Consider the following 23,245-nt stretch of genomic DNA (forward strand, 5'->3'; position numbering starts at 1 on the left):
AAAATCAGCACTGGCACACCAGTCCTTACCTGTATTCATTGTATACATACGATTGTGTATCATCTGACCCGTTTACTGCAATTATTAAGTTTGCAGATGACACCACCATGGGTTTAATAACAGGTGGAGACGAATCAGCGTATAGAGAGGAGGTCCAAAAAATATCTACATGGTGCCTAGGGAACAACTTGCACCTTAATATCAGCAAGACAAAGGAGATGGTGTTGGACTTTCAGAGGAAGAGAGGCGAACTAGTCCCGCTGTACACCGGCGAGGGCTGTGGAAAGAGTCTCTTCCTTTAAATTCCTAGGAGTTTATCTCAGTGAAGACCTTACTTGAAAAATCAATACAACCCAGGTGGTTAAGAAAGCCCAACAGAGACTCCATCTCCTCAGAGTACTGTGGAAGAACGATGTCAATCAACATTTGATTATCTCTTTCTATCGGTCAATAATAGAAAGCGTCCTTTCATACGACATCACGGTGTGGTACAATGGTTTGACATCATCTGATAGGAAGTGCCTACAGAGGGTGGTGAATACAGCACAATATATTATGGGCTGTCCCATGAATCTGCTGGATGAAATAGCGGAAGAACATTGCCTCAGGAGAGTGAGGAAAATTCTCAGGGATGATTCACACCCTGGCCGGCACTTTCTTGATCTCCTGCCCTCAGGCAGAAGATATAGAAGCATGATTAGTCACACCAACAGGGTAAAGAACAGCTTCTATCCGTGGGCTGTTAGGCTGCTGAATGAAAAGATAACAACAGCGCAACTGACTTTCAGGTTTGGTGTGTGTGTGTCAGTAAACAAGGGGAATGAAGACTAAAAGAGCTGAGTGGGGGGTGCTCGTGTAATCTCTCCTACACCTAATTCCTCCTACACCTACCTTCTTAGTTATGACTACCCAGTGGGTGGCCCTGCCCATCTGCTTCCTTCTCAGTCTCAGTGTTGCCCCTTGTAAAACTCAAGAGGGCAAACATTAGAATTATCTGGCTCTACTGTCATTGGCTCAAGCACTGCCTAATGTTGGTCTTCCTGCTTTCTTCCCCACCAGCCCGAGAGAGCACCAGCCACCACTGTCCTTGGTATCTTCGGATAGGGCTAGGAAAGATCCATGTTCAGGAAGAGAAGGCTGCCACTAATGTATATGTATATGCATATGTATATGTATATGTATATTTTGTGTGTGTGTGTGTGTGTGTCTCCCGCCTCTCCTTTTAAGGGGCACAGGGCACCAAATTTCTGGGATTAAAAAAAATCTATCTATCTATCTATCTATCTATCTATCTATCTATCTACACACACACACACACACACACACACACCTCTAAAAACAAACTGCTTCACCCTGCCTATCCACAGGCAGCTCTTGTTCCTGTGGAGACATGAAGGGCTCACTGGTCACTACCTCATGACTGCTCATAGCCCATGGTTGTTCGTTCCTAGCCAGCGCATTGGGACTGGAAGGGCAGGAGGCAGGTTGCCCCACAGTAGCTGGACCCAGAAAGCCAATGACAGGCAGAACCAACTAATACTAGTTCTGTCCTTCTTCTCCTCCTCCCTACTGAGACTGAGGCAGAGGCAGTGCCCTATTTGCCGTAATGTACCTGTCTCCACTGCCAGCCACGATAAGGGAAGGAGGCACAGCAGGCCTCCCTCCTGAGGCAATTGTGGCAAGGGCAGAAGAGCTGCTTCTTTACACTTGCCCTCTCCAGGCATTTAGACTTACAGTTTCAGGTGCAGGGGGCAAGTCACGCTGAGCATACAGAGCAAAAGGTCTGAAGGGAGAGAGGGAGGCTTCACATCTATATAGGCTCCATGTGATCTGGAACCCTGAGCAACTGGGGTATCAGTTTTCTTGAAAGCTTTGGCATGCAAAGGCTACATCCAGGCTTTTGCCCTGAATGTGCCAATGCCAGAGGAAAGGCTCGGAGGGCAGCCCCAGTCTCTTCACTCACACATTCTCCAGAAATTTAAGTATAAAAACCTTACTCTGTTGAAGAGCTGTCTGTGAGTGAGTAGAATGCATATAGATAAGCTCACTAAGTCCACTCTCTCCCCGCTGCTGCTGCTGCTGCTGCCACCACCATCACTATCCCCCTTCCACAGTTAGTAAGCAACCATCACCATAAAGGAGTCTCCTGTACTCATGCAGGCTCCCTGTGTGATGCAGAACCCTGGAAAACCAGAGTTCTATCTCACCTAGGAGCATCCACAAGCATGGCTGGCTCTTCACTGCAAATGCTCACCCTCCAACTTGTGGAGTTATGGCACTTGCCCCCACTCATATGTTCTGCTAATTTGTGAGAATATAGCTCCTGAGTAGGGTTAGGCAGTAGTCTTAATCAAGTGTTAACACTTCCGTAGAAGGCATGAGAAAGGAGCCTGAATACGGCTCCTCTCTGGAATTAAAAACCTTTAGTGTCACCGTTGCCTGAGGCAGAGGCTAGTTTGAGGATTCTGCACCCCTCTGAGACTGGTGTTAGTGCTATTCACCTGCAAGATCTACGCCCCACCCCTCCTGATTAATAAATCCTACCTGGATCCAAGCGTTCTTTTCTGCAGTACTCCAGGCATTGATAGAACCAGATTTGTCAAGCCTGGCCAGGCTGGGGACCCACTGACCTTGGACAGGAAAAGTGAAGGAAGGAGGAATAGGACTAGATTAGAAAATGGGCATTGTTGGGAAGGGAGCAACAGCATCTCTCTCAACAACAGGCTTTTTCCAGTTGCCCTAGAAGCCATACTTCAGGGATGTCCAATTTCCAAGAGACTGCGATCTACTCCCACTATAAAAACGCTGGCAGTGATCTACCCATTGGATTGACCAAAATTGTTGAGCTTTTTGGGGAGAAACACCAACATTTGTTCAGCTTCTTCGGGAGAGGCTTCAGCAATGTTGTTGAGCTTTTTGTTCAGCATGGTTTGGCTGAAATGGTTTCATGAACCAAATTAGGCCAGGAGGCCAGAGGTTGACTGAGGCCCATCTGAACTATACAAGTAAAGCAGTTATCATGCCACTTTGAACAGCCATGGCTTCCCCCAAAGAATCTTGGGAAGTGTAGCTTGTTAAGGGTGCTGAGAGTTGTTAGGAGACGCCTATTCCCCTCACAAAGTTACAATTCTGAATGGGAGTAGTGGTCTCCTAACACCAATGGAAAGTTCCCAGGATTCTTTGGGTGAAGAATCAGATCGGATACTCCCTGCCGATGTAGACAGATTCCTTTGAGCTGGAAGGCCCACCACTTGCCCCCTTGACCCATGCCCGTCCTGGCTGATTAGAGTGTGTCCAGACGAGGTGCGGGCTCCCCTGGGTGAGATCATCAATCAGTCCCTTGGCACAGGGACTTTCCCAGGGGAGTTGAAGGAAGCAGTGGTGCATCCATTCTTAAAGAAAACATCTCTAGATCTTTAGATCTATCTAATTACTGCCCGGTTTCGAATCTTCTGTACCTGAGTAAGGTGATTGAGAGAGCAGTTGCCAAACAGCTTGGTAGGTTTCTGGATGAAACATCGACTCTGGACCAATTTCAGTCCAGCTTTCACCCTGGTTACGGGACAGAGACAGCTTTGGCCGCCCTAACAAATGATCTCTATAGACAGCTGGATCAAGGCGGGTCAGGACTGCTGATTCTCTTAGATCTGTCAGCAGCCTTCAACATGGTCGATCACGAACTTTTAGACCACCGCCTTGCCAATGTGGGGATTCAGGGCACAGTCCGACAATGGCTGCGTTCCTTTATCTCAGGTCGGGGACAGAGGGTGACGCTAGGGAGGGAGTTGTCGCCGCGGCACTCCTTGGTGTGTAGAGTCCCGCGACGCAATCCTTTCCCCAATGCTTTTCAATATCTTTATGCGCCCCCTTGCCCAGATTGTCTGGAGCTTTGGGCTGGGTTGTCACCAATATTCTGATGACACACAGCTTTATCTGTTGATGGACAGCTGCCCTGCCTCGGCATCGGACACAATGACCAGATGCTTGGAAGCTGTGGCTGGATGGCTGCATGGGAGCCGGTTGAAGTTAAAGCCTTCGAAGACAGAGGTCCTCTGGCTGGGTTGGGATGACATGGGGTTGGGGGGCCAACTCCCATCTCTTGCGGTGGCTCAATTAGTGCCAGCGCCTTCTGTCAAGAGCTGGGTGTAACCTTCGACGCCTCTCTTTCCATGGAGGCGCAGGTTGCAGCCACAGCAAAGGTGGCATTTTTCCATCTCCGCCGTATTAAGCAGTTGGTCCCTTAGCTTTCTCACCCTGATCTGGCCACAGTGATCCATGTGATGGTCACCTCCAGGATTGATTATTGTAACTCGCTCCACACAGGGCTGCCCTTGAAGCAGACCCAGAAACTCCAGCGGGTGAGGAATGCTGTGGCAAGGCTCCTTACAGGGTCCTTGCCACGGGATCACATTCATCCTGTGGTTTACCAACTGCACTGGTTCCCGGTGAAGTACAGGGTCAGGTTTAAGGTGCTGGTTTTGACCTTTAAAGCCCCACGGGGCCTAGGACCCAAGTACCTACGGGACCGCCTCTCCTGGTATGCCCCGTGGAGAACCTTAAGGTCCACAAATGACAACACTTTGGAGGTCCCAAGTCGCAAGGTGGTTAGATTGGTCTCAACTAGGGCCAGGGCCTTTTCAGTACTTGCCCCGACTTGGTGGAATGCTCTGTCACGAGACTAGGGCCCTGCAGGACTTGACATCTTTCCACAGGGCCTGTAAGACAGAGCGGTTCTGCCTGGCCTTTGGTTTGGACTCAGTCTGACCCTTATGTTTTCCCTCCCCTTACGATTTTGATCCATGGGATACTTTTAAAATAAGGCTGCATTTTAAATTGCATTTTAACCTGTATTTTAAATTGTTTTCCCCCCATTATCTTTTTAATGTAATTTTGCTGGTGTTGGCCACCCTGAGCCTGTCTCTGGCTGGGGAGGGCGGGGTAAAAATACTTTTTTAAAAAAATATTATTATTATTATTATTATTATTATTATTATTATTACTGCTTAAAGTGGGATGATATTGCTTTAAATGTATAGTGCAAATGGTGCCTGAAAAGCTTCATCTTGTCCACTGGATATGTCATCCTCCATCCCTCTGGTCTCTGGGTGTCTTTCCCAAACTTTTTTTTTTTTTAAAAAAAAACACTACTCATTTGCTGAATGCTCAGATGAAAGTAACATTTCCATGGACCCAATAAGAATGAGCGGAAAGCTAAAGTCACACATGACACAAATAACAGCAACTTCCACATGGAAAACATGGCACTTCAAGAGTGCCCATAGATGCATAAGTAAAGAGGAGCCTGAATCTCTCTATTTTGTCCCTGAAGACTGAGCCCATCTAGGCCTTGTGCCAGAAGCCAGCATGGGCAGGTCAGTTGCCAAAGCCATCAGGAGGATAAGCTCTCTATGACTGACACCGGTCTCCTTTTTGAAAAGTAAACATTTGTTTGAAGTCACCCAGCTCTGCAGCGAAGCAGTGGGCGAGGTAGCTAGAGCTACTACCACCACGCACATCTTCTACATCTCTGGGTCCTACACCCATCTTTGGAGGAACCACTGCTTGTGCTACTGCAGACAGGTCGGAACAGCAGAAATGTCAGTGAAAGACCAGCAATAGAGGAGTACTCTGCTGCCTGTGCTACTCTGGACCCACCAATCGCTTAAAAAATATCAAGGACTCATGGTGCTACCAGTCAACCTGTTTATCAGTCATTCATTCTGATATTTTTGCAGGGAGATGCTGGCCATTTAATAAGCATTAATTCTGATTTGTTTTCAGGGAGATGAGATGACACCACATCAGAACAAGCACCCCCTCCATACTTTCCAGGGTGTTTTCCTATCACATTCCTCATCACAAAAAGTCCGATCTCCATTATGGAAGCGGGTTTCTCGCACGAGACCTCGTAATAATTAAAGTTGCACAACCTGAATTCGCAGGTAGTATGTGACTGACTCCCACCTGAAAACAGTGAGAGTCTGGAAGCACCCTCAGTGGAGGGCCAGGGGACATGGGAAGCTACCTTATGCCATCAGGCCATTAATTCATCTATTCACCATTGTCTACACTGACTGGCCTCTCCATTCCTCAGCTTCATGTGGGTTGTGAGTCCCCCTCCTTCACATGACATTCTTCAGCTACTGTTATCCAACACTTTCTCCTCCCTAAATCTGGGTATTCCCTATGCAATGGATGTAGCACTCCTATCTGGATTTACAGAGCATAGGGAAACTCTGGATTTAGGGAGGAGAAAGTGTGGTTGGAGGAGAATCCCTCATGGAAGAGGGGGGAATTAAAAGGGATTCGCAATCTACACTAAGCTAAGGCATGCACAAGCCCTGCCTGGCTTTCCAGAGTTTCAGACAGGAGCCTCTCCCAGCCCTATTTGGAGAGTCTGGAAACTGAAACTGGGGCATTTTGCATGCAAAAGAGTAGCCATCATATAATATTTGTGCAAGCAAATCACAATGAATGCACAATAAGCAGGTTGTCTGGATGAGCTCCCTGGATGAGCCTGGAAGCACCTGAAGCCAGGAGTCATGGTGTGGAGGTTCTGATTTCAAAATATGAGACTCACAGAGTTCAGTGGAGCTGTAATGTTCTGGTAAATGCGTCATTCCTCCTAAATGGGATGGCAAGAATCTGTAGCAGAAACAAGTGTTCCATCAATTAATAAACCAAGATTCAAGTGCTTACCATAGTGTTCTGAAGCTGTGATCTGTGAGTCTGCGATGTAGCCAGAAGCTAGGCCCAGAGGAATTTGACACCCTGAAATGAAAAGTTTGAGAAAATATAAAGGTGTTTTAATAAAGACTTATAAATAACATTTTCTAAATTCTGGGCTTTGAGCTGTCCTGGGAATGCCAGACCATGTAATATATTGCAAATTCCAGCTTAATATTTGGAATGTCTGATGGCTTGCTCTTGTAAGGCAGGACTAAAGTTGCAAAGATCTCAATCCTGCCTAGGTTTTTGGGGTGTCATTAAATCCATAGAAGCAATAAGGACTCTACCTTATACAACGAACCTTAGACATTGGTCTATCTAATTCAAAATAGTCTGCACTGACTAGCAACAACTCTTCAGGGTTTCAGCCAGGGGTTCTGTCCCAGCCCTACCTAGAGACACCAGGGATTGAAACTGAGACCTTCTGCATGCAAAGCAGATGCTCTATCAATAAGCAACAGCCAATTCCCCATTACCTGCTGTAAAATGCAACAGAACAGCATTCTCCCTTTCATCTCTTCACCCATTACAAATGTTCTTTTAAGTGTATCCTGACCTGCTCTTTGTCTGATTGCCACAAGGAACAAATGTGAGCTTTATGTTGAAAGTAGCTTTCAGTCCAACTTGCAGATGTGTGAGGCTTGATCAACAGCTAGAGCTAAGTGGTAAAAATCTGGATCTTAGGAATGTATTGTCACTCCTTTTATGTCTTTTTCAGAAACACAACACAGAGAAACTGAGATCCGAGTCTGTCCCTATCAGAGAATCAAAGTGCCAAGAAGATGAATGTCGTGCTTTGCTACTCACGCTGGTCGTACACTAGGAAGAAGGCACTCATCCCAGCCTGCTCATGCTCAGCAACCATACATTCCACCTGCCAAATCCCAGGGTGGGATGGGCTCATTTCCACTGTCTCAAAGGCACCTGCAACCAGAAGGGGGAAAGAAGGTCAGCTGGTTATTCACTACTGGGTGCTGAACAATAGAGGAAGGAAAGAAGAGTTTTGCATGTGAGTTAAGGTTGAGCATTGGAGACTCTCCTTGTGAAGAGGGTGGTCCTTCAGAATGAAGTGATGTTACATGCAAATGCAAGTTCTTTGTCTAAGAGAAACAGCTTTAAGAGGTGTTATAACAATCCTAAGGTCTCAAATACAAAATAAATGTTCATAGATGTACAAGGCAAACACGTACATAAGTATATAAACCATGTGTCTGAAATAGTACAGGAGAGCAATCCTGAAGCCATTTTGACTCTCCCAGTGACCTCAAATATTCCTCTGCAGTAAGGGAGGAAAATGGGGAAAGCCTTCCCACTGTCTTTTTGCTTACAAATTCTGTTTTAAAAGGTGTATTTGTGTATAAGTTCGGAATAGAATAGTTATTTTCCAAACTTAAAAATGGAAAGCATAATGCTGGTGGTCAACAAAAGAGGTTTAAAGACTGTTTCAAGGCAAATCTAAAAAAATATAGTATAAGCACCAACAATTAGAAAACACTTGCCTGTGAGCGCTCCAATTGGGGAACAGCCTTTACCAAAGGCTTTGAAAACACTCAAACTCAGGATGCAAGGGAGAAACATGCTAAGAGGAAGGCACGCTTGGCAAATCCACACCGTGATCAACTCCCACCTGGAAACCAATGTTCCCACTATGGAAGGACATGTGGATCCAGAATTGGCCTCCACTGTTACTTACAGACTCATTGATAAAACCGTGAATATGGAAGACAATCTTACTCGGCTACGAGTGATTGCCAAAGAAGATGATTTGTGTATGAATAGGGTGAGCCTGTGACCTGGATTCAGGAACTAAAGTATTAACCATCGCAAAAAGAATGGCCAGGCTGTCCAGGTAATGCAATCAGTGACCATTATCAAGTATCCTAGAATCCTAGAATCATAGAGTTGGAAGAGACCACAAGGGCCATTGAGTCCAACCCCCTGCCAAGCAGGAAACACCATCAGAGCACTCCTGACATATGGTTGTCAAGCCTCTGCTTAAAGACCTCCAAAGAAGGAGACTCCACCACACTCCTTGGCAGCAAATTCCACTGTCGAACAGCTCTTACTGTCAGGAAGTTCTTCCTAATGTTTAGGTGGAATCTTCTTTCTTGTAGTTTGGAACCATTGCTCCGTGTCCACTTCTCTGGAGCAGCAGAAAACAACCTTTCTCCCTCCTCTATGTGACATCCTTTTATATATTTGAACATGGCTATCATATCACCCCTTAACCTCCTCTTCTCCAGGCTAAACATGCCCAGCTCCCTTAGCCGTTCCTCATAAGGCATCGTTTCCAGGCCTTTGACCATTTTGGTTGCCCTCCTCTGGACACGTTCCAGTTTGTCAGTGCCCTTCTTGAACTGTGGTGCCCAGAACTGGACACAGTACTCCAGGTGAGGTCTGACCAGAGCAGAATACAGTGGCGCTATTACTTTCCCTTGATCTAGATGCTATTCTGGCAAACAGGATTTCTGTTGTAGATCACCTCCTCTGCTGTATACATCCTTCTGTGATGTATGTATGATGCTTCAGGGGGGTGGTCTTGGGCTACAGATTGGGCAGTTTCAAAAGTCTATATAAGGGTTTGTGCATCATTGTTCAGGGTTCTCTCTCCTCCCTCCTGTGTGTGGGGAGTGCGGACCCTGTTGCAACAGTATTTTTCTATTGCAATAGAGATCAGGCTTAATAGCCACTTTGCTTCTCAATATACTCTGGTTGGCCTCTGTTATTTTCTCCTACCGATAGGGAACCCTTGGATACCACAACTCTTGGATACCCCATAAGGGAAAAGGAGCAGTTTTTTCTTATAACAGGTATTGAGTAGAGAAAGGGGGGAGAGAAAGAGGGAGTGCTCCACCCTTTCTCCTCCTGCCACTTTGCCAAGCAGCCTTGCTGCACACTCCAGTGTTCAAAAAGCACATCTGCAGCATTTTGAGCTCTACAGTTGAACAAGGAATCTGCAGAAGGGAGGATTTAGCAGGGATGTAGCACTCCTTTCCCCAGGCTACTCACAATTGCTGTTTCCTAAGGGTGTGTGTGTTTGTGTGTGTGTGGTAGCTCCGGTAGAACTGGAGCTAATATCACAGAAAGCTGTTTTATACAATGTCAGTATTATCTGCACTGACTAGCAGCAACTCTCCATAATTTCAGACACGGGGCATTCCCAGCTGTACCTGGCGAGGCCGGGGATTGAACCTGGGACCTTCTGATTATTATTATTTTTTAAAAGATGCTCTACCACTGAGCTACACAGCCTTCCATGTAGCTACAGTCCATTCTGTCAGCTTCAGTTACAATACATGTTGTGGGCAAGTTAGCCTTTGAGAGACTCTCTCTGGGATATGATAAAGAACGTTCAAAGTATGTGTGAAAGCTGGAGAGAGCAGCCACCTAGTTTACATGGGTGCTGTTGGGGCTTCAGCATTGTCTATGTCTATCCATGTTTATTCTCCTAGTTAAAAAACCAGCAACAGATTCAAATGTGTAAAGTGGATGGTACCGTATTATACCTGTTGTTACCTGCCACCCTAATCTTCAAGTAGTGAGAGAGACTCCAGGGTACTTGCCCAGGGTTCAGTTTCCTTGGAATGAAGATCAGCAGAGATTGTGATGCCTTTAGCGCATGTGGTTTTATTTACGTGTGTGTGTGTGTGTATACATGCAATCTGAGCATAGGACAGAGGGGCTCTACAGCATTAATACTGCAACAGCTACTGCATCCCAATTAAAATTCCATGAGAGCACCAAAGTCTGTTTTCTAGCTTGCTTCCAGCTCTCTCCCACATACAACTCTGGCTATTGTCTTCCTATGTAGCAGCTAATGTAGTACAGGGTCAGATTTAAGGTGCTGCTTTTGACCTTTAAAGCCCTTCACGGCCTAGGACCCTCGTACCTACAGGACCGCCTCTCCTGGTATGCCCCACGGAGAGCCTCAAGGTCCATAAATAACAACACCCTAGTGGTCTCAGGCCCTAAGGAAGTTAGATTGGCTTCAACCAGAGCCAGGGCCTTTTCAACTCTGGCTCCGGCCTGGTGGAACGCTCTGCCTCATGAGACCAGGGCCCTGCAAGATCTGATTTCTTTCCGCAGGGCCTGTAAGACAGAGTTGTTCTGCCTGGCCTTTGGCTTGGAGCCAATTTGATTCCCTCCCTCCCTCTCTTTTTTTTTCTTTTCCTTCTCCTCCTGCGATGAGGCTACATTTTAATATTTTAATGTTCCATTATTTTAATGTTGTATTTTATTTTTGTTTTTAAGTTGTAATCATTCATCTTGTTTTTATTATTGCTTGTAAGCCGCTCTGAGCCAGGCCTTGGCTGGGGAGGGCGGGGTATAAATAAAAAAATATTATTATTACTAAGAGAAGAGGGTGAGGGAAAGGCCCATCCATTTGTTCTATGGCACAGAGCAACACTTTTGGTTATGCCAGATGATAGTGCTTAAACTAGCCAGCCAAAGCCATTACCCTGACAAAAGAACTGACTTGGCAAATTTCCCCTTATACATTCTACCCTCAGATACAGGATCCTACGTTTGGAAGGGGAACCAGGGTTTCATGCAGACTGGACGTCCCCCCAACCAAAAAAACCCCAAAAAAACAAAAAAACAAAAACCATCCCACATAACATTATATTAGAGACTTGTCAAAAATGGGTGAGTCTACATTCTCCCAGTCCTTACGAGTGAAGTAACTGAGGAATATGATCTACATTTCCAGATGCTACAACACAGTTCTTGGCTATCTTTAAATGTGTTTTGAAATAAAATAGTCTCCAATGTCCCTTCTAACTCTTAAGGGCTATATTAGAGTTGTTGCTTAGCGCAGTAACCACTGAAGTCAATGGAAATGACTAACCTAGGTCCATTAATTTCAATGGGCCAACTTAGGGTAGAGCAAAGTTGGATATGGCCCTAAAATTCTACAATGATGAATTTGAAGAACTGAGTTCTGCTAAGCCCTGGTTTAAGTTAAGCATGAAAGCTAAGCATGATTTAGCATGATTCTGTACATGGCTTCTACTTGGTTTATTGTTATCATTATTACATTTATATCCCACCTTTCCTACAAGGAGCTCAAGATGGCATACCTTATTCTACCCCTCCTCAGTTCTATCCTCACAACAAACCTGTGGGGTTAGTTAGGTTGAAAGGCAGTGACTGGGCCAGGTTCATCCAGCGTGCTACATGGTCCAGTTGGGATTTGAACCCTGGTTTCCCAGATCCAATCCAACATTCTAACTGCTGCACTACACTGACTCTCTACTGCTCTATGTGTCCTCTAATGCTATAAAAGAGGCACTGGCTGTTGAGCTCTTTCCCTCTGAGGATATTCCATAGTATTCCAAAGGCAGATATAAGCTGGCAAGAAGGTTATGTATAAAGACATCCATTTCATGGCTTACCAGGATAGATGTTGTAGACTCCTAAGCGGTACTCCTGGGCTGTTCGGATAGTAAAGACTTGCCCATGGAAGTGGACAGAATGGATGTCTTTGGCACCACCCACATTCAACAGATACCACCGCACCCTCTGGTGCTGACCCATCACTAGTCCTGGTAGACTGTCTCTGACATAACCATTGATAGCTGGAGAACAGAGAGAAGAAAAGAAGAAGGAAAATCAGAATGGGGAAAAGGAAGAGCAAAAGCCTTATGTATGCAGTTGTTTTCCATTGTTCTGATATATATACATTTGTTTTCATATGAAACAATTCTTATATAGTCAATTGTTTTCATATAAAACAAAACAAAGCAGTATATACAAAAGCAGCAAATACCATATATCCCACACTTTCCTTGTTACAAAAAGCCCAATTCCCTATGTTCTGAAAATCCAAATAGGAGAGTTACATTGACTGCATAGGGAATCTCTGGATTCTGGGAGGAGAAAGTGCAGGGCAACAGCAGATGAAGGAAAACAGCACGCAGACAGGTAGAATTAAGGGATGCACAAGGGATTCACAATCCACATTAAGCCGGGGTATGGACAGGCCCTAAGAGCTCTGAATCAACTTTAATTGCACAACCTCCCAGTGGTACAGCAATAAAGCTGCTAAGACATTTGCAAAGCTAAGTAGTGTCTGGTATGGTTGCAGTGGGTTGGACTAGATGACCCTAGGGGGTCCCTTCAACTCTACAATTCTATTATTTGTCTTCCCCAGCTGCAAGAAAACATGTCTGTCCCATATCAGTCCATATCAGTCCACCAAAGGCGCACTCTTCTATTCTCTTCCTAGACAGACAGATGCCAACACAATTCTATGAATCTGAATTTACTGGCATGTGATTGAAAATAGCGACAGTCAGGAAGAGCCATTAGGTGTTCCCCTCTGAAAAGGCTCCATCTTATACAGCCACCTTCTGCAGATCACACAGCAGAGGGACACAGAACGGAGCTTCCATCAACGAGCTGAGTAGATTTACTTGGGAGAAGGCAGGGATTTCCATCACATCTCTCCTTGCCCCAGTGCCTATTATACTGGGAGCATGGAAAGAGATGAAGAGGTGGAAAGAAGGTTATTACCATAGAAAGAATTGCTTGCTTTAAAGGCAGGATCATTTGTCTGGATGTGGCAGGGATGCAGACAGTTCCTCTCAAGGTTCTCAGCAAAATACCAGCTCTTGGTCTCATCAAAGATGGTGAAGAGCAAGGAGAATTCCTGGACAGCCAGCTGCCTTCTGTATGCTGTGCTCAGTACTCCAGGCCGGCAGATAATCAGAGGTCCAACAAGACCGGAGTGTAGGTCTTTCTCCTAGAATTGAAAATTGAGGGCAGTAAGGTATATCAGTTCCTGTACCCCAGCAGCACTGCAAATACGGAAATCACCAATATGGTGCTCTCCAAGACATTGCTGGACTACAATTCCCATCATCCCTGACCATTGGCTATGCTGGCTGGGGCTGATAGGGTGTTGGAGTCCAGCAATAACTGGATGGCATCATGTTGGCTACCCCCCAGCTTAGAGTCATGTTCATGCCATGTCAACCTGGATTATGAGGCTAAGAAGCCTCACCTTTTAATGGGGATTAGACAGATTCCTGGAGAATAAAGCTTCCCCTCCTTTGTGACCAGTATACAGGGGGTGTAAAAAAAAGAAAGAATTGCAAGCTAGCTACTTTTCTGTGGGCCTACTTACAAGTCTGGTATAAAAACTGAAATCTTAGAAGTCAGATCCAGTTATAGCTATGCAAAGCTGACATGTATGAAGCTCTCATCCCTTCTCTTCCTTCCCTTTCTTTGCTCCCTTCCCTTTCTCTGCCACAATAGCACCTTCCATTGAATGGTTTCCCCAGATGGGCTGCAATCCTTACTATACATTAAGCGGGACAAGGCCACTTTCACATCAGATGTAATTTTCAAAGTCCTCCCTTTGCTCCCATGCCACTTAGAATGGGAGCATGGAAAGCAAAGGGGATGCTGATGGAAGTAACAAGGACAATTATGTCCTAGAGCCATCGGTGGCAAACTTCCTCAGATGTCTTAACTAAACAGATGAGGAGTTGCAGTTATGGAAAGGGAACCCCAAGGAGAAGGGATGTCGCTCAGTGGGAGAACACATGCTTTGCACACATGGCATTCCAGGTTCAAGCCAGGTAAGCCTGGGAAGGGCTTCTGCCTGAAATCTTGAAAAGCAACATTCTGTGACCTGACTAGGAATGGGGAAATCTGCTGGTTTTGTTTTTCCCAGCCTTGAGTTTAGTTCTCTACATTTCCACATCAGTGTTTGTGTGTGTGTGTACTAAAATATATGCACTAAAATACTGATGAATATTATATAAAATGTCATCATGAATATTTATCAGTATTTTAGTGCAAATCTGCCCTAAAATACACATTTTGTTTGTAATTTTTGCCTAATACTGTATACACATTTTTGCAAAGCAATTTCCCCAGATATAATGCAGTTGTGCATGCTATTTTCACTAATATATACATTTATATTTATCCTGGTGTATGCATTTTTGTACACATTACTTGGGTAGGGAACCGCATTGCAAGATTTGGAGAAGTGCAAATTTGAAAAGTTGGCTGTGTTTCACTTTGGATATTGTTTCAGAAAGTGCAATTTAAATTTGCATTGAAATCCATATTTAAATGCAAACTGAATCTATTTTTTCCACCCTTAGCCATGACTGACCTTCTCTCTTGACAAGAGCACATGCAGATCTTCCCTCTGATAGAACTCGGGGAACAAGAAAAAAAGAAGAGCCTTCTCAAGTGTGGCCCCCTGCCTTTGGAATGCTCTTCCAAGTGAGGCCTGTTGCAGCCATTGACATCCTTTGGTGTTGCATTAAGACTTTCCCCTTCAACTACGCATTGGATGGAATTTGATCCAGTTGAGTTTAATGCTGTTCTTGGTAAGTTCACCCCATCCCATAGAAGCTGGTGTTTTAATGTATTAATTTGGTTGCTTATATTTTGTTATAGAGTTTTTTTTTATGATGGTAGCTGTTTTTAACAATTTTGTATGTTTTCAAACTTGATCTAAGTTGCCTGGAGACACCCTTGTGTTAAATGACAATCAAATCAAATCATCAGTATGCAGATATAATTTGCTTGTTTTGCACATTAAGTTTCATCAGCTTGCAAGAAGAGACTTTGCTTTTTAATCTTTGCAAGGTGCCCGCTGTTAGGTCTGGCCAGCCCTCTTGTCATAGCCCATGAAATGCCCTGATATAAACAGCAGGAGAGCATGCATTACCCACTTACCAGGCTAATACTGGAGAAATATGCCCATGCCTTGCAGTCAAACTCATTGGCTGTAGGAGCCATGTGTGACAACACCTTGATGGAGTAATCTCGGACCTCACCCGGCTGCACAGAGTCCTGGATGGGCTGCTCTACTTCCTCCCCATTTCCTTCATAGGGCAGCAGGTTAGAATGGAATGAATACGGGCGGGAAGCCAGATTCTTGAAAGTCACCTGGGTGAAGGGAGGGAAGAACAGGTGCAAAGAGGAGAGTTAACTTTTGGGAAGGGGGATAAAGAACAAAGACAACTCAAGCTGTTCTTTACTCTATTGGGGTCATCACCTTTTAAGCTGGAAGACTATAGGCCCAGTGCTGGCTTGGGTTGGTGGGAGTTGTAGCCCAAAATGCCTGGAGGCCACCAGGCTGAGGAAGGCTGATCTGAGCCAAAACTACCAGGGTAACCCTGGGGGCCTGGCCCCATTGGGCATATTACTGGCCCCCTCCCTAAATGATCAGTTTGTTTTTTTTAAGTACCTTGCCCTTTTACATATGGATATATTAATGCACAAAGGCAGAAATCTGCCCAATCACTCACCAAGGAGAATTGTAATTAAATAACTTTTTTTTTTAAAAAAAGAAGAAGTAATCTTACACAGGTAACTGTAATGATGCCCTGCCCCCCACTGCATCCATAGACCTTCTTCCTATACATGACCAGCCCAAGACATTTTGCTGCTTGAGATGAAAGACAAGGTGATATGTTTCCCCCCATTTCCCATTCCATATACAAAAGCCAACTGAACTGGCAGCTGACACTGGAGATGAAAAAGTGTCCTGTTGGGCATCTGACAGCAGGCTAGCTTAGTGGCACAGGGCAGTTCATGTGGCACATACAGTTCTGCCATCCAAAGCTTTGTCTCCTGCCTCGTTTTGCCTAATGGTAGAGCTGACCCTGACTCCTTAACACAAAGTGTGTGGCTACTAACCTGTTATGGACAATCAAAGTGGATCGAGGTCTGCAGGAGCCCTGGGCTGTGTCCTTGTCTCTATCAGTGCAAAACTGCCAAGCGTCTCGGGAAAAAAATGGGACATCCTGGTTTTTGGAGTGAGATTGTGGTGACCATTTTGGGTGCCGCGCTCTCACCCTGGAAAAAGCACTTTTTCCAGGGCAAGATTGTGGCATGGGTCACGTGACTCAACAGGAAGCACATCCTGGAAGACATGAATCCCTGTTTTTTAAATGAAAATGTTGGACAGTAAGTCAGTGGGATGCTGATCAGTGCCAAGTGGCTGGGTCTAGTTGCCATTTCAATTCTTCACAGAGCCCCAGAGCAAAGCTCTGTCAAGGGCATTGTAGGGAATTTAAGTGGCAAGCACTGGGCCTTTACTAGGTGGCTGGGGTCCTTGCAGTTGCCTAAGAATTCCAGGTGCTGACACCAGGCTTTTCTTACAATGATATGAGCTGGACATCATATGTAAGGTAAAATGCAGACCTAAACAAATGTATGTAGAGGCGGGATAGACTATTTTTGTTTTTATAATCCCACTTTAAGTATGAGAGATGACACCCTCCAGCTCTTCCCGTATTTCACATTGAGTGTCTCACCATGATGACATCATCAACCTGTGCTCGGATGTATGGTCCCAAGATGCCCAAGTGTTCTTCCAATTCTCCACGGACCTGTGGCTGAGTGAAAGAGCTGTCCAGGTACTCTCGGTAAACTACTTTCTTGTACTGCCTGGATGGCTTCTTCCAGCTGTTCTTCAGATCCCTGTGAAAACGTAAGAGGCTGGTGTGGTCAAGTACAGACTTTTTTTTTGGAAGCAGCTGCAGATAGCATTTCTATATGTAACTGCCTTGCAATCCAACATCATCTAGGGCAGAGAAAGGGTGTTCTGCAACATTTATCCACCCTGTCCCCTAATATTTCTTAAGTAGACCTTTATCTAGTCACTACTAATCAGCTCCTCTTGTGTTGTTGTTTTTAAGGCACATATCATGGTTGCAACTTTCTGCTGTCCCAAAATCCAACAGATAGGTCACCATTTCACATATGTGCCCATACACTGTGCAGCTCTAAGGAACACTGAGACAACATTTACACTATACAGTAGGTCCCAGTTCAGGTCCTTAATCCGCTGTAAGGCTCAGGATGCAATCTTGGGTCATCACTATCTCTCAGCTTAACCGACCTTACAAAGCAGTTGTGAAAATTAACAAGCTGGGGAGGCGCTATGTACAGTATGCTGCCCTGTGCTGCTTGGCAGAAGGGTGGGATACAAATGTAATACAGTGGTACCTCGGGTTAAGTACTTAATTCGTTCCAGAGGTCCGTTCTTAACCTGAAACTGTTCTTAACCTGAAGCACCACTTTAGCTAATGGGGCCTCCTCCTGCTGCTGCGCCGCAGGAACACGGTTTCTGTTCTCATCCTGAAGCAAAGTTCTTAACCCGAGGTAATATTTCTGGGTTAGCGGAGTCTGTAACCTGAAGCGTATGTAACCCGAGGTACCACTGTATTCAACTTTTTTTTATTAAATGCTCTTAAAGCAGTACAAGGATGATTATGAGGAAATTACATCACCATTTCAGAAAGTTTCAATACAGCATCAGCCAAAAGCCTTTCCCTCTTCCTCCTCACATCACCTCTGATCTTTGGAGGTAAACGTTTGGAGGTAAAATCTCAGGAGCATCTCAAATAAGCTCCCTGGTCTAGATCAGCCTTCCTCAGCCTTGGGACTCCAGCTATCATTGGACTACATCTCCCACCATCTCCAACCACTGGAACATGCTGTCTGGGGATGATGGGAACTTATTCTAAGGTCAGCACAATCCTGGGACCCAACATGGGAAATGGCTGCTCTAGAGAGCATTGAGGCTTATGAATTTCTAGCCCCACAGTCCGCAAAAGCTGGGCAGAACTTACTTGTCTCTTAGATATGGTGAAGATGTATGGTTCCCATAATCCCACATCACCTCCACTGCAGCAATGAAGTACTGCCAGACTCTGCCAGTGAAAGTACGTGGATCCTGGTCATCTTCCCCATATATATCAAATTCTTGCTTGTCCTCAGAATTGCTGTAATCATCATAGTCAGGTGCTCGGTTCAGAGTCTTTGAGGAGTTTGTCACCATAGATCCTTTGAGATCGGTTGGTGTCATGGAGACCTCCATATGGACCTTGGCTCCTGAGGTCCTACTCTCACCTTTGCTGAATCCATGCACTGGGGCTCCAATTTCGTCTACTCTTTTCCTCCTTTCAAATTTTTGAATATTGCCACTTATGGAATGAACGTCCCCTCCTTTGCTATGGATTTCCTTTTGTCTATCTGCTTCCTCCCACAGCTGCTCTTGAAAGGGAAGATTGACAGCTAGGTGACCTTGAGAGTCCAGATCGTTTTCTGCTGAGGCCCATCTTTCAGAATTTTCAGTCTTCTCCCTTTTTATTTCTGGATCACTGTGAGTCATAACAGGAACCTCTGGAGTTGCAGGAAGTCCAGCCTCATTTGTCTGCCTGGTGGTCTTATGGAGAACAGAGCCAGCACCTTTGATTTGTCTTCCTGCAAAGACAGTGGGGGCCAGCCCAGGTTTGGCTTCCATACTACCTTGCCCAAGAGTTCTGGTATAACCAGAAATGGTGTCAGCTGCACCCCCTACATCCTCTACTTCGTGAGACAAACTGGCTCCTCTCCAAGTCTGTTGGGAATCAGGAAAGTTCAGGGAGTGTGGGGCTGGACTGGACTGGACTGAGGTGAACAGAGAAGATGAAGCAGTTGTCTTGCCAAGTGTGGTTGTTTGTTGGTTTCTTGTAGCCCCATCTGCCAAAGGTGCCTTTATTATAGAAGCCTTGGCCTTATTGTTTAACTTGAAGAAGTTACCATTGAGTAAAGCCTGAGCTCTTTCTTCAGTTTTTCCAGAACTCTTCATTTCCCTTGCTGGTACAGCATGTCTTTCTTCCAACGTGGCCCGATGTGATTTCAGAGACCTCTTTTCCAAGTGACCACCACATCCATGAGGACCCAGATGACAGGGCTGCAACCTCATCCCATCTGATGACTTTTCATGGCTCTGAATTTCTGGTTCTGTTTGTAGCTTTATCTCCCCCTTTCTTACAAACTCTTTAGAATTTGTGTCATTTCCCAGGTCAACTAGCTGTGATGGAGGTGACTCCCCTTGATGAAAAGCATCCTCTTTTTCTGATAAACTTGTTTTAGGAAGCAACAAAGTACCCAGAAATCCATGGGAATTTGGGTTCCAGATTCTGTTGGCGGTGGCATCAACAATGAGCAAAGTTTTATTCTCTTTCCCCAAAAAATCCTTATTTTGGCTAGTTTCTTGGAAACCTTCTTGGAGTGCTGAGCCGTCTGGTCTTTGACTGGTGTGAAATGGATGCGTAGAGAATCTATCATTACTCTCCAGAATGTCATTAGTATAGTCAGACTTCTCTAGAATATTTGGGTTGCTACTCAATCTGTTTGGAGCCACTTGCTCACCATTCTGTGCAAATAAAGAAGCATGTTCATTCAAATTATCTGGGCCTCTAGTAGCTGTGTCAACAATCTCTGTCTCATGACCCTGAAAACGCTTTGCTGGAGGCGTTGGCTCATGCACTTTGTCATGAGAGGCTGTATGTGTACTATTTTTGCCATGAAGGAAGTCTTCACTTACAGATGTAAAAGGGCCTTGACTTCCTATAGTTGTAGTAGATTGCTCAACTCCTTTTTTTCTAGTAAGCAATGATTCTCTTGATGTAAATGATTCATTCCCTTGGACAGTTGCCTTATGAGATGAGTAGCTTGTAGAAGCTTGAAAGGTTGTGCCATAGCTCTGTGACACCATGTTTTCAGCTTCAGGGTTACTTTCTAATCTTGGTGGACCAGTGTTTTGACTGTCCAGTGACATGTGCTGAATAAGTGGCTTACTTTTCAAGTCATTTAATGATGCAGAGGTACTACTCATGTTAAAGAAAGAGCCCTTATCCATATAGGATATTTGCAGTCCTACTTTTTCATTCAACGTTGTATCTGGCGTCAATGATACAGTGTTCTGTCCTTCAAATGTGTTTACATCTTCAAGAGAAGCTCTTTCAGAAAATCTGGAATCTGGATATACTTCATTTTGTTGTGTTAAATTATTGTCAATTTTAAGAGGGAGTCTTTTCACATTCAAGGTCAGTCTTTCTGCAAGGCCCATCCCATCCTGCAACCCCTTTGACTGAATGCTGGTAACATGGTCTTCAGGAATTGCCTCCACCTTTTCCAATGGAGGGGCTGAATGAGGCTTCATGATCTCCACTGCCTCCTGTTTATCTGATTTCTCTTGGACCATCCCAGCTCCTTCAAGTGGGCTGAATGTCCCAAAGGGAAGAGTCTCGTTACCCAGACTGGTTGCAGTTTCTAACGCACTCTTATTAAGATGAGACTCTTTCCATGAGAGAGAAGAGTTTCCTGTGAAAGAATGCTGTTGGAAACTTTGATTGAGTATAGATGATGGTTCTTCTTCTGCTGGAAAGGCATCAGTGGGCTTAACGAGGTCGTCTTGGGAAGAAGGTAAAGAAATGTTATTTTGATATAAGGACTCTCCAGGAGGCGACGGCAAGTCAGTAGTATTCTTTTTCTTGTTTAATTTAAAAAGCTTATTGGCTTCACGACAAGGAGCCAAACGGTGGTTGGTCTTCTGCATTTCATTTTCTGCATCTCCATGCTTCTTTAGGCAAGGCTTGACAAGCCTGTTTTTCCTGGGGAAGCCTCTTGGTTGCAAGACATTGACTTCATTTAGTTCACCTTCTGGTATTAATTCATAAGAGTAATCATACTCCATTTCATTGGGGCATTTAGAAACAGTGAACGTGGCTCTCATTCCTTGCCTCCTGAAGTCTGGGTTCAAGCATCCCAATATCCATGTGCCTGTCTCAGGTAAAAGGATTGAAGGAAAAAATGAAATCAATATTGGCAATAAAGCACAGGGGCTTTCTCTCTTTCTGCTCGGTTAGGGGTACCACAACCAGAAGGGGTAGGACCAATAACACTCTCTCTCAAAATTCAAAATGTGTCGATGAATTCAAAGAGGCTGACTGCTGGGTTACCAGGTCCCAACAGACAATGTGTAGACCTCTTTTACTGAGAACAGAGGCAGCCTGGGAAGGGACAGAGCAGACCCCACTATCCTACTGTATGCATGAGACAATGGATAATAGGTAACATACCCAGTGCCCTGCAGATGGAGTCTGACTTCCATCAGCTCTGGCCACACAGAGCCGGCTCACCCATGAGGCAGGGTGAAGCGCCCACCTCTGGTGGCAAAAGTGCAATAGGCAGTGCTCTGCCCACCTTATCACTTCCAGTAGAAGTGGCCAGAGGGAGGTGTTTCAGCACCCACAGGTGGAGAAGCTTGAGTGGCAATGATTTATGGAATGCCCCAGCTGCTGCCAAGTTCAGTGAGAACTGGGGTGTTCCTGCATGCCACATTACTGCTTGGCTCCCCTGCTCCCTGGGGTGGAGAAGCTGAGCAGCATTGCTTTGAGGAGTGCTCTGGCTCCCGCCAAATTTGGCTAGAGCCAGGGCATTCCTGCATGCTATATTGTTGCTTGGCCACTCAGCAGAGAAGCTGAGTGACAATGCTTTGTGGAATACCCCAGCTCTTGTCACGTTTGGTAAGAGCCAGGATGTTCTGGCAGCAGAACTGGTGATGAAATAGGACAGGCTGCCTCTGTCAGCCAGTATGGCCATTGGTCAGGAGTAGTGCATACCTCTGAGTACCCCTTTAAAAATGCACTGGTCAGGGGATGATGTGAGATGCAGTGTAACAATGTTTGGAGGGCACAACATTAGCTACGCCTGCAACAGATCAAGAGAAGGAACTCCTGAGCCTCTTTAAATGAGTCCATCCTCCTTAGTCATCCTCACTTTAACTCTTCTTTCAAGGAAAACAAAGCAGGACAGACATTAAATAATGTTAAAGGTTACAGAAGCTGAGTCACTTTTTCATGTCAAATGACTTCTGGTGCTTAGGAAGAGATCAGATTTGGCATATTGTCTTAAGTAGCACGGGACGCGGGTAGCACTGTGGTCTAAACCACTGAGCCTAGGGCTTGCCGATCGGAAGGTCAGCGGTTTAAATCCCCGTGACAAGGTGAGCTCCCATTGCTCGGTCCCAGCTCCTGCCAACCTAGTAGTTCGAAAGCATGCCAAAGTGCAAGTACCGCATTTTTCGCTCTATAACACGCACCTGACCATAACACACACGTAGTTTATAGAGGAGGAAAACAAGAAAAAAATATTCTAAACGAAACAGTGGATGTATGATTTTTGTGGTTCATGCTGTGGCCACAGACATATGATCTGACGGTGAGTTTGGGGTAGCCCAATTCAAAAATCCTGAGGATCCATGTGGATCCATGCTTTGTAACCACATTTTTGCGCCACTGCGGCCCCATGAAACAGTGGGTGCGTGTGTGGTTTTTGGTGCAGGCTGTAGCCATGGATATGCTATGTGATCTGATGGTGAATTTGGGGTGACCCAGTGCAAAAATCCTGAGGATCCATGTGAATCCGTACTTTGTAACCACGTTTTAAGTGGGGAGGGAAGGAAAAGCACTCAAGGGACAAGGAGCACGTGTGGGGTGTGTGGAGAAGGATGCTGCTAATAATGCAGGAGAGGAGTTTAAGGGGAGAAGGAACATGCGTGGGGTGTGTGGAGAAGGATGCTGCTAATAATGCAGGAGAGGGGTTTAAGGGGAGAAGGAACATGCGTGGGGTGTGTGGAGAAGGATGCTGCTAATAATGCAGGAGAGGCTCCTCTCCTCTCCCGCTTTGCTCCTTTAAAACAAGCAGA

At 45.3% G+C, this 23,245-nt stretch overlaps 2 protein-coding genes across 6 annotated transcripts in view; both read right to left on the bottom strand.

The window, feature by feature from the left end:
- Window positions 1-6,340, bottom strand: part of SMIM9 (small integral membrane protein 9) — a 29,548-nt gene extending 23,208 nt beyond the window's left edge. Inside the window, exon 1 of the mRNA XM_079962363.1 lies at window positions 6,337-6,340. The gene's annotated coding sequence lies outside the window, so the exon portion shown is untranslated. The remainder of the gene's footprint in view (window positions 1-6,336) is intronic.
- Window positions 1-23,245, bottom strand: part of F8 (coagulation factor VIII) — a 78,501-nt gene that overhangs the window by 9,165 nt on the left and 46,091 nt on the right. For all 5 annotated transcript variants that reach the window (XM_079962315.1, XM_079962314.1, XM_079962317.1 and 2 more), the window contains exons 14-21: window positions 18,339-21,318; window positions 17,019-17,184; window positions 15,433-15,645; window positions 13,246-13,474; window positions 12,126-12,308; window positions 7,537-7,653; window positions 6,700-6,771; window positions 2,545-2,630 (exon numbers count right to left, since the gene is read on the bottom strand). In XM_079962315.1, coding sequence (XP_079818441.1) covers window positions 2,545-2,630; window positions 6,700-6,771; window positions 7,537-7,653; window positions 12,126-12,308; window positions 13,246-13,474; window positions 15,433-15,645; window positions 17,019-17,184; window positions 18,339-21,318 — 4,046 coding nt within the window. The remainder of the gene's footprint in view (window positions 1-2,544; window positions 2,631-6,699; window positions 6,772-7,536; window positions 7,654-12,125; window positions 12,309-13,245; window positions 13,475-15,432; window positions 15,646-17,018; window positions 17,185-18,338; window positions 21,319-23,245) is intronic.

This window comes from Podarcis cretensis, assembly GCF_951804945.1.
Source record: "Podarcis cretensis genome assembly, chromosome: Z".
Taxonomy (NCBI): domain Eukaryota; kingdom Metazoa; phylum Chordata; class Lepidosauria; order Squamata; family Lacertidae; genus Podarcis; species Podarcis cretensis.